The 11233-nt window shown below is 45.0% G+C and overlaps 1 protein-coding gene and 1 long non-coding RNA gene across 3 annotated transcripts in view; one reads left to right on the forward strand and one right to left on the reverse strand.

Annotated features, from left to right (window-relative positions):
• LOC143515254 (uncharacterized) overlaps positions 1-9494 on the reverse strand; it is a 21534-nt gene extending 12040 nt beyond the window's left edge. The window contains exon 1 of one of the 2 annotated variants that reach the window (XR_013131079.1): positions 9265-9494. This is a non-coding gene — a long non-coding RNA (uncharacterized LOC143515254). Of the gene's footprint in view, positions 1-714; positions 793-9264 lie in introns of those variants that run through there. The other variant, XR_013131080.1, reaches the window with a different exon arrangement.
• On the forward strand, positions 3941-11163 carry rfwd3 (ring finger and WD repeat domain 3). The gene is made up of 13 exons (XM_077007383.1): positions 3941-4110; positions 4975-5201; positions 5544-6124; positions 6286-6344; positions 7297-7494; positions 7766-7857; positions 7944-8058; positions 8211-8433; positions 8553-8703; positions 8851-9027; positions 9271-9485; positions 10105-10322; positions 10453-11163. The coding sequence occupies exons 2-13, from the start codon at positions 4981-4983 to the stop codon at positions 10594-10596; spliced, it is 2394 nt and encodes a 797-aa protein (XP_076863498.1). The 5' UTR covers positions 3941-4110; positions 4975-4980; the 3' UTR covers positions 10597-11163.
• Positions 11164-11233: the final 70 nt, after the last annotated feature.

Genomic DNA, 11233 nt, shown 5'->3' on the forward strand with positions numbered 1-11233 from the left:
GGTTGTAACACATGCTGGGCTAAGTTGTAACAATAGACAAAAGATGCAAAAACAGGCAACAACATGCAATATGCTTCAAAAAGAGGTTTTGGGAATAAAATAACAATCCAGAAAAATGTCTCTCTCTGTGGGACTGACCATAACTTATATCCACTTTCTGTTTTATTTGTGTGTGTGTGTGTGTGTGTGTGTGTGTGTAAATTAGTGTACTAGAACAAACTTATTTAACAATACGTATGCTTAATGAACACTAATACAATGTACCTGTGTAAAGAACATGTAGGTCAAACAATAAGCAACGTCAGTGTGTGTGTGTGTGTTACATGGCAGATACCATGTGCCTTCACAACTGATCTGAATGACTTGTCCTTCTTTGTGACCTCATCAGATGCTTTCTTTAAAAACATTTGCAGACACACCACTGTCAGTCTTTCTTTTCCACTGCCTAGGCATTCTGTAAAATTATTAAAATCAAAAAAGTTTTCTAAGTTGTATGTAAGGTTATGGCTGTAAAGCTGTGTTACAACCCACCCCACCCTTGTCAGCCATTGTTTAACTAGTTGTATTAGCGAGGTGATTTGAAATTAACAGGAAAATGCATCACAATTTACCTGAGAAAGTACAGTTTAATGTAATATAAATCATATGGTTTTATCTGCAATAGTACAAGTACTAAACAAAATATAGTATTGATTCAGAAATTTACTTTCTCACCTCAAAATCTGTTTTTTCTCTATGGAATCTGCATGTGCTTGTTTCCAGCCTTGATATTCACCACGTGGGATAAGGGAGGAATTGGGTAAACACTGGAATGATCATATGACTCCTATCTTATCTGTGATTGGTGGAATTGATGGTGTTACAACTCTCTCACATCCTACATCAACAAGCACCAGAACAATAATTTGGGTAAAGTCCAAGGCACACATCACCTCCAGGGAGTTGATGACCTCTTTGGTAACATCTGGGATAAATGTACATGCGTCTACTGTCAGACGTAAAATTAAGACATTGCGTTCATGGGAGTTGCTAGAAGGAAGCTTCTGCTCTCAAGAAGAGGTGAAGAACAAAGGTGGCCATTTAAATTTTGCCAAAGAGCACTTGGACAAATCAGAGGCTTTCTGGAAGTCTATTCTCTGGATAGGTGAGTCCCAAATTGAATTATTCAGCCACAATCACAGGAGAAAACTTGTGTTTGGAGAAAAGTCAACACTACATAAAGAGAAGAACCTCCTTCCAACAGTGAAGCACGGTGGTGGAGATGTGATGGTCTGGATGTACTGTTCTGCCTCCGGACCTGGACAACTCCATATTATCCAGGGAACCATCAATTCCCAGACCTATTAACAATTAACTCCTGCTGGGATGGACGGGGATTATGCAACAAGACAACGACCCAAAGTATTACATTAAAACTACCAATGAATTTGAGAGGAATTACTTTCGTTGTAGTACATGTCCCTTTTTTGCTTATTTGGAAGGTCTGTTTTACAAATTAAGATTGTTCATTTCATTAGATATTTATTTATTTATTTATTTAGGAAAACAGTGTCTTGGTGGTTCAAAACTTTCATATACACTATACTGCCAAAAGTATCATGTTCCTTGACTCACATATGATCTTATGTAACATCCCATTCCTAATCCATAGGGTTCAATGAGATGTTGGTCCACCCTTTGCAGCTAGAACAGCTTCAACTCTTCTGGGAAGGCTGTCCACAAGGTTTAGAAGTGTGTTTATGGAGATTTTTGACCATTCTTCTAAAAGCGCATTTTTGAGGTCACATACTGATGTTGGACTAGAAGGCCTGGCTCTCAGCCTCCGCTATAATTAATCCCAAAGGTGTTATATCGGGTTGAGGTTAGGACTCTGTGCAGGCCAGTCAAGTTCATCCACACCAGACTCTGCCATCCATGTCTTTATGGACCTTGCTTTTGCGCTGGTGCACAGTCATGTAGGGAGAGATGGGGCCAGCTCCAAACTGTTCCCCACACCATAATCCCCCCTCCACTTGGGACAATGACAAACCCATACACAGAGGTGGGTAGGAACACGTTACATTTACTCCGTTACATTTACTCAAGTAGCTTTTTGAAAAAAAAATGTACTTGTGAGAGTAGTTTTAATATGAAAGATTTCTACTTTTACTTGAGTAAATATGTGGTGAGGAAAAACGCGACTTTTACTCCGTTACAATCGGATTTGTGCCGCGCTCTACCGTTACTTTAGTTTTGTAAATAATTCGTCTTTTCAGAGAGGAGACTGACCAACGTCTCGTCACCCGAGTATGAGTATGAGTGACCAATCAAATGAAGCCGGTCAGTCACGCAATCTTTCCCCACCGGTAGCAAGAGTGACAGAAAAACCTACCGAGCAACCCTGACCTCATACAGCCAATGTTCACATTACAAACGTGTAAAAGGGACAGTTATATAATGCGCTGTCAGTTGTGTGGACAATTCAGCCTACAAGAACTTGATGTCAAATTTGAGGATACACGTTGCGATAAGTTTGCCGTATATATAATTTTGACTTATTTGTGTAATGCTATATCTCAACTGGAAGCATAAATTTTGTATGATGTAATTATTAAATGTAACACAGTGCAATACTAAAAACCAGTTCAAACTCTGTGAGTGTGCACACTAGCAATATATGATTCAGTTGAACCAAAGTTTGCTACAAATTGATTCAGTTGGCGTCAAGTTGTAGCTACACGTATTGGCTGACAGTCTCCTCAGTTAGTGCCTTTGTGGAACACTTTGAAGTGTCACAGACCTAATAATTAAGAACAAACAAAAATACATATTATTTATAATAAATAATATTTATATATTATATTTATTTATAATACATTATTTTCGTTATCATTAAAAGTCATTGTTTCCAGTAATTCCATGTAATTTATTGACACGAGACAGTACTCTGCATTTACTCACTACTTGAGTAGCTTATAATCAAAGAACTTTTTAAATTTTACTCAAGTAAATTTTTGAAAGCATACTTTTACTTTTACTTGAGTGAAATGTGGTTCAAGTAACAGTACTTTTACTTGAGTGAAAAATGCTGTATACTCTACCCACCTCTGCCCATACATAATGAGTACTGAAAGAAAATTGACGACATTTATGCCTGCCACTCTGTCTGTGCACTAAGTATAGTACATGTATTTTAATAGAGATCATGGGATCGTCACATACGGAGAATGGACAATACAATTACATTTAGACTTACTGTAAGTTTCTGTAACTGGAAATGGGTTAAGTAGGTTTTCTTGTCGCCCTCTATTGAGCGTAAATTGAATTGTATATCCCACTAGTTCATTCAAAGTCGTTCTTTATAGTTAATTTTGCGTGTGGCTAATAGTCATGTAATCTACTGCATGAATGACTGTGTAATTGATGTGTAATTGAAGATACATGAATGATAAGGCCATTCAATGGACCCTTTCATCTCCGGATGTCACTGTGCGCTGCTATCCTACAACTCCTTACTCGCTGATGCAAACTGCATAATGTACGCACATTAATTCATATACACGTGCCTGTTATTGCTTTTAATCGGCTATATCATTATCAGAGTAATAGTACTGGCATCATTTATCATTTATCTATTATTTTTTTCCGGTGTGTAATTTTTGTAACCTTTTCGTAATGTTATCAAATCGAAACAACTCAAAATATGAACTAGACCTGGAGATTACAGGACGTAATCGGGCCTGATTGGATTAGTTTGAGGGGAAGAAGACAGCGCGGGGGGGCGGGGCTAAAGTGTCTGGCGGGGACTTCAACACTGCAGAGCGGGGGGTGGTGGTGGGCGGGGCTAGAGTCTGGCGGGGACTTCAACACTGCAGAGCAGGGGGGTGGGCGGGGCTAGAGTATGGCGGGGACTTTAGTACTGCACAGTGCGGGGGGGGCGGGGCTAAAGTCTGGCGGGGACTTCAATACTGCACAGCCAGGCAGCCAGTTAGCTCGTTATTGGACGTGAATATAATTGTTAAAGTTTTTGTGGAAATAAACAACAGTGGTGGGCTACAGTGAGTTCTGCGTGGACCATCGTGTGGATAATGGTGGATTAATGCAGTGTTAGGGTCAGACACGGCGTTTCAGGTAATGTTTTTAAGATGTCTCGATATCTACTAGCTAACATGTTAACTCCAGCCATTGCAGTATGTTAGCATGTTAGCCTGCTAGCTGGGCAGCAGACATGATCAACACTGTTGTCTTCATGCTGTTGCTTTATTACTTATGTATGTTGCCGTTTAAAAAGGCCAGAATATATCTGTACATACGTATTTACGCAGAGGTGAGAAATGCTCAATACCCTTTAGCTAGTTCACGTATGTTGGCTGTGTGTTTATGGCCATAAGTGACCAACAGCTGTGGCTATGCTAACATGTGTGGCTATGCTAACATAACATCCTGCTATTTCCATGGTGATCAGTCACGGTTGCAGGACGTTGGGTTTGGTCGGTTCTGGTTAGCTAACTGGACCCGTTAGGAGTCGTAAGATCCCCCGGTCAAACCAACCGAATCAACACGAGCTACATGTGTAGCTAAAGTTAGCTAGGTTAGCTCAGCTAGCTGCCTGGCCTGTACGGCACACAGCGGACGGTCGGACTAATGACCCAGTCGGTCCGGAGAGTATTTACATTAACCAGCTGCTCTTTAAACCCATCGAGTAGTTCCGGAACTAATATACAGAATAATTTAACGAGTGGTTTGTGTGCAGTCTGCGATGGTCTGTAGCAACATTGACCCAGCTGGCTGGTCTAGATGTTTCCTCTAGTGTTGTATCTCCACTGTGTAAGGGAGCATGGCAGCTACCACATCACCATCCTGCAGTCTGATGGGCTCACTTAAGCTTCACACAGTTCTGAGTAGTAGACGTTTTACTTTAGAGCTTAGGTGGTTACTGTGACACTTTCAATGGAAACAGGAGGACACGTCTATTAACTCTTCTACCCAAATCAGTTTTAGATGGAGGAGATGGAGGTTGATGTGCAGTTGGGGGCAGACGGAGCAGCTGTTGGCTCGGTGGAGGTGGGGGTGCCCATCATCATCCCCGATTCGGGGAGCAGCACGGAAGTAGAAGAGGAGGATGAAGATGGTGACGGGCGGCCTGGCCGAGGAACTGCCGTCCCCACTGGCAGGCTGCAGCTCCCAGCCACTCAGGTCGTCAGGAGAAGACGAAGGGCAAGGTATGACAATTATGGTTCACTTCATGCTGGACTGTTGCCTAACGTCTTCTGTGAGTGTGTGGTATAAATAGTACTAGTAAAATAATAGACTAGTAATGCACAAAAACCAAGTAACTAAATAGTTACATTCTGTCACCTGGGTGTAAGTATTTAAGTATCCGTAGTTGTGAATCTATAGGAGGGCAGATACAAATATTGCACAAAGAAACACTGCATAAATAACTAGTGTACTCGTATAAGCTCTCTGCATGGGTAAATTATACTTTGACTTCTTGTATGTCCAAAAATCACTATGCTTAAATTCATTTGTATCTGTGTTCCTATTGTATCCTCTATTTTCAGACCAGGTCTACGGTTCCAGTATTCTACCCAGACTACGCTTTTGAGCAGGGGCCCGTTAGACTTCATGCTCAGGGTGTCTGCAGGAAGTGATGCAGAGGCCTTATCGGGCAGTACAGAGGAGGGCAGTGGCTCTGAAGAGGGGGGAGAGAGTGGAGTTATGAGGCTTCACCCTAACCATCCTGCCCCTGGGCCCCACCCTAACCATCCTGCCCCTGGGCCTCACACTAACCATCCTGCCCCTGGGCCCCACCCTAACCATCCTGCCCCTGGGCCCCACCCTAACCATCCTGCCCCTGGGCCCCACCCTAACCATCCTGCCCCTGGGCCCCACCCTAACCATCCTGCCCAAGGGCCCCACCCTAACCATCCTGCCCCAGGACCTCACCCTAACCATCCTGCCCCTGGGCCCCACCCTAACCATCCTGCCCCTGGGCCCCACCCTAACCATCCTGCCCCTGGGCCCCACCCTAACCATCCTGCCCAAGGGCCCCACCCTAACCATCCTGCCCCAGGACCCCACCTTGATCCTAGCCAGCCAGCTCCAGGGGTGGCCTCACCACTTCAGGTGTCCAGTGCAACAGGTGATGATGCCAGTCAGAAGTTTTTACCTTGTCTCACATGCTCAGAATGACCTTTTGAATTTTGATGAACTTTGCTAATTATATGTTGTGGTTTGTCTTGCGTTTTTTTTTTTTATCAAAGCAAGAATATTTGAAGTGACAAGTGTTTGTATTTTACACAGAGTCAAGCGTTTCTGCTGGTGTTGAGGGGACAGGACTTCAAGCTCAGGACGAAGTCAAGGTTAGTTGAAAGGAAAGAAAGCTGAATTGGCATTGGGTGATGCTCTTAGCCTGCTGGTAATGTGGAAATTGTATGCAAAACTTTTGGTAGGCTGTGGTCTATTTTGTGTGGATAGGGACAGTTAAATCTGTTAATCAAGAGGCTTATATCCTTCCTGATCAGCTCTTGTTTGTCCGTGCTGACTTTAACAGCAGGTAGATGGTATTGTGGACATGCGCTGGTTGGTTATGGGTTCTGCAGCAGGTAGATGGTATTGTGGACATGCGCTGGATGGTTATGGGTTCTGCAGCAGGTAGATGGTATTGTGGACATGCGCTGGTTGGTTATGGGTTCTGCAGCAGGTAGATGGTATTGTGGACATGCGCTGGTTGGTTATGGGTTCTGCAGCAGGTAGATGGTATTGTGGACATGCGCTGGTTGGTTATGGGTTCTGCGGCAGCCTGTTTGTAGATGCAGCTTTGCTCTCGAGTGCCGTTAGCTCGGTGATGCCCTGATCTTAGCCAAGCTCTTTACTTCTCACATGATGCTGATAAAAAAAAAAACATGTTTGAATAAAAATTACTATTTTAATTTGGGTAGTCAGTTTAATGGCATTCAAAGAAAAGGCATGTTGGGCCATTCAGTGGTAAATGTAAAGTATAATAATATTCCAGTCAGCTTGGTGTGTACACCAGTACACAGAGACATCTCCCTTTACCCTATCTGACCCAATAATAATTTAATAATCCTTTAATAACTTTCTACTATCCCTTAATAACCTTTCCTAACTAGATGACATGGAAGTGTTACTGTCCTTCCATGTAATCTACATCATTTGTGTGTATGTATGTACATGTATGTACAGTCAGTCTTCTGGTAAGGTGAGGAACATCACACACGGAGAACAGTAGTGTCTTCCTCTCCAAGTCTAGATGATCATGGTGCTTGTTTGTCGTTTCTCCCCCCCATGCAGACGGACTCCGAGCCCACGGGGGTTAGCGTGCCCGCTGTGGCTGAGAGTGACGAGGGGGAGGGGGAGAGCTGCTCCATCTGCTTCGAGCCCTGGACCACGTCGGGCGAACACCGCCTGGCGTCGCTGCGCTGCGGACACCTGTTCGGCTTCACCTGTATAGAACGCTGGCTGAAGGGCCAGGGAGCCAAGTGCCCACAGGTCGGTCCCTGGCAGAAGGTCGCCGGAGCAGGGGTCACGTGCTAAATGGGGGGGGGGGGGGGGTCACGGCCTGTGTGCCGGAACTGAACTCGGTGTCGTGACAACTGAAAATGATGCATTTGTCACTGTGGTCGTCGGACTGTCGGGATTTAATGTGGAGCCGAAAGAGAAAATGCCTCGTTAACTCTGGGCTCTTATTGTAGTGATCATTTTGGATGCCTGGCATTGCGTTTGACCCAAACGGGGTGTGTGTGTGTGTGTCGCTCTTCAGTGCAATAAGAAGGCTAAGCGGGGTGATATAGTCTTACTGTACGCCCGCAAGCTGAGGGCGCTGGACAACACTGAACAGGAGAGCTTAAAGAGGTATGGTCATGTGGGGCTGCTAATGATGCTTCCTTTATTTACCCTGTGGCTTGAGACGCATCAATGGTGTGTCTGTGTGTGTGTAGGTCCTTGGAGCAGGAGCAGAGTCTGCGCAGGAGGGCAGAGTTGGAATCTGCTCAGTGTCGCCTGCAGTTACAGGTGGTGACGGACGAGTGTGGGAAACTTCGGCGAGAGCTTCAGGTGGGAGGGCTGCACACGCTCTGTTGTTGGCCGAGCCCCGTGCCTCTCACTGTGTACCACGGAGAAGGCGCAGCCTGCTAAAGGAACATGGTTTTACTGGTTTGATCTTTTAAAAAATGTTTTTGACACCATGTTTCTGTTGTCCTGTGCAGGAGTTGAGGAAGTTGATGTCTCAGACCGCGTCCACCTCGTCTCAGGCACAGTCCTCTGCTCTGTCTTCATCCCAGAGGCAAGAGTCTTCTAGCGGGGGACACTATGTCTTCTCAAAGGCCATTCTAGTGTCTCAGGCTGGTGGTTGTCGGGTGCTGTCATACTGTGAACCTCTCAGTTGCCTCCTGGCCTCTCAGCCTTCGCCTCACGCCACACTCGTACCCGGTGAGCACGGTGGGAAGCAATCTCCGCCATTTTCACGTAGTCTTGAGTGTCGGTGTGGATCAGAGTCGACGTTCCTCTCACCAGCTCGTGCGCACGCGTGCTCTTTTTCTCATTTTCAGGCTTTGGTGTCAAAAAGATTAGCACTGTGAATCTGAAAGCGGGTCAGTACGTTCCCGTCCACACCAAACAGATCCGAGGCCTCTCCTTTAGCCGACAACAAGATAGCCTGCTGCTGTCTGCCGCTCTGGATAACACCGTCAAACTGACCAGGTAGGAGTCTGCTTTCTCTGCAGCTCTACACCAGATGGTAACCCGAAGATGCACCGTGTGTTCACGCGAGACCTGGCCCCACAACAGTGACACCGGGCCGGTACCTTATGTTGTGAGTGTGCTCTCTGACACGGTGCTTTTCAACAGCTTGATGACCAACAACGTGGTTCAGGTTTACAACACTGGCAAACCCGTGTGGAGCTGCTGCTGGTGCCACGACAACAACAACTACGTGTACGCCGGCCTGAGCAACGGCTCGGTTCAGGTGTACGACACCCGGGACACCAGCACTTATGTGCATGAGCTGACCCCACTGCGATCCAGGTACCGTCATGAAAACAGCTGTCGGGACGTGATGGGTTCGGGACTACTTTTTGTGCTGATGGCCACTGGCGATTGTCCGATCAGATTAATGGGTATTCTCAGAAATGCTTAGTATGCACATAGTCGATTAGTAGAATAGTACCCCGCCCCCTCGCTCCTAACCCCGCCCCTTCAGAAGGTTGACGTGTGTTGCCTAATGAAAACGGATGCTCTCGTCTGTGGTGGTCGTTATTGTACCTGCAGTTGTCCGGTGGTGTCGCTGTCTTACGTCCCCCGGGCCGCGTCCAGTCTCTTCCCCTGTGGCGGGCTCATCGCTGGCTCTCTGGAAGGGGGCTGTTTCTGGGAGCAGGTGGATGGGACCACATACAGGCCCCACGTTCTGCCGTTGGAGTCTGGGGGCTGCACGGATATACAAGTTGAACCAGAGAGCAGACACTGTCTCGTCACATACAGACCTGGTGAGTCAGTGTTGTAGTTCATTTTTATTTTATTTAAAGGCTTTTTGTTTTTATAGTTTGTTTTATTATTGTTTATTAAAACTTACACTGTTCCATCTTAATTTCCAAACAAATTGTGTACTCGGTCATTGAAATGTGGGGCTCTAAAGTATTAAATCAAGTTTATAAATAAGGTATTACTACTCCTCCCAAAAGTTTTACTAGTGTGGTAACATATTCATTCAAAAGAGACACAAGACCTTTTTTTCCTGGAGCAACAGATAAAGCATATGTATATGTTATGTGTGAAATGATCTGATCTTGACCTTCAGTACGTTCTTGAACCACTGGGTGGCACCAAATGACCAGTTATCGGGATTGTTTCATGATTGAAATTCAAAGAAAACCAGCATGGCATTTCTAACTCTATTAGACCCTGTTTTCTAGTTCTGACCCTGAAGTGCCTCTTCATGGTACCTTTTTAATACTTTGCCTGCAGCCACACAACTCATCCTCGTCTTTAATGAGCTTCACACACACAGGAAAAGCATTCATTTAAATGCACAGTGCAAGAGAAACTGGACCGTGGCGGGTGCACATGTCGGACCTGCCATGCTGACTGCTCTCTGTGCTGTGTCAGGTCGTGCAAGCCCTGCTCTGCGCTGTGTCCTCATGGAGCTGAACCGAAGTCCTCTGCAGGACTCTGCCCAGGTGCCTGTCTGCTCCTGCACTCCCGTCCAGACCTTCACCGCGGGCTCCTCCTGCAAGCTACTCACAAAGAACGCAGTGTTCAAGAGCCCTGCCAGTGAGAACTCCATGCTGGTGTGTGCGGGAGATGAGGCGTCCAATTCTACCATGGTGAGCGACGGTGTTTGGGTGATGGTGGTGTTCTTGTATTTGTGTTTGCATCTCCTGGTCCACTCGGGGAGGGGGATGTAATCTGGATGAATGTGAGTAAGGGATGGATGTGCTCTGTTTCTTCTCTCAGGTGTGGGATGCTGGTAGTGGTGCCTTGTTTCAGAAGCTGCCTGCAGATCTCCCCGTATTGGACATCTGCCCATTTGAGATGAACCAGGAAAATTACTTGGCCTCTCTTACTGAGAAGATGCTCAAGATATATAAATGGGAGTGAGCAGATTCACATGTTTGCAGGGTCCATTTGTCTTCATTATGGGGGCTGTGGACTTTATCGTTTATGCTCCTGACTTGGTGTTTGAAGAACATTCTTCAGCACGTGTTGACCTGACAGGATTTCAGGGCTACAATTGGCTGGTTCCCATACCTCAGTGCTTGCTTTTCATCTGAATCAGGTGAAGATCATAAATTTACTATTTTTTATTGTGATAAAGGAATTAAAGATGCAAGGCATGTGATTTGGTTTGTATACAAGTTGACTTTGCAGACCTAGGACTTCCCAGGTATTGTGAAGCACTTCTCTCTATAGCTTTGACACATTTATGCATTCAGAATTCTTAAACTGGTAGAAGATTCCTGTGTTCATTCACCATTTTTTAGGCTTTTGTTTAATTCCCACCCCTTTTATAATTTACAGAACTGTTTAAGGATTCAATGAGTGACATGCCATTTAAGTGTCTGTCAAATGTATATATTGTAAATGGGTTTTTAAAGTAATGGATTTTTGGTGTGTGTGTGATTGATTGTAATGTTTAATAAATGCCTATATTTGTGTGGAACTATATTATATTAGTCGGTTTAATTATTATTACAAATTGTATTCAAGATATTTCATTCCTTAATCAAAATACGTT

This window comes from Brachyhypopomus gauderio, chromosome 5 (assembly GCF_052324685.1).
Source record: "Brachyhypopomus gauderio isolate BG-103 chromosome 5, BGAUD_0.2, whole genome shotgun sequence".
In the NCBI taxonomy this organism is placed as follows: Eukaryota; Metazoa; Chordata; class Actinopteri; order Gymnotiformes; family Hypopomidae; genus Brachyhypopomus; species Brachyhypopomus gauderio.

Excerpts from the sequence above, each read along its gene's own strand:
- rfwd3 (XM_077007383.1), top strand. The coding sequence starts at position 4,981 with ATGGAGGAGATGGAGGTTGATGTGCAGTTGGGGGCAGACGGAGCAGCT. Across the intron at positions 7,495-7,765 it reads AGGGAGCCAAGTGCCCACAG|TGCAATAAGAAGGCTAAGCG; the intron begins GTCGGTCCCTGG and ends GTCGCTCTTCAG. Across the intron at positions 8,434-8,552 it reads TCACGCCACACTCGTACCCG|GCTTTGGTGTCAAAAAGATT; the intron begins GTGAGCACGGTG and ends TCTCATTTTCAG.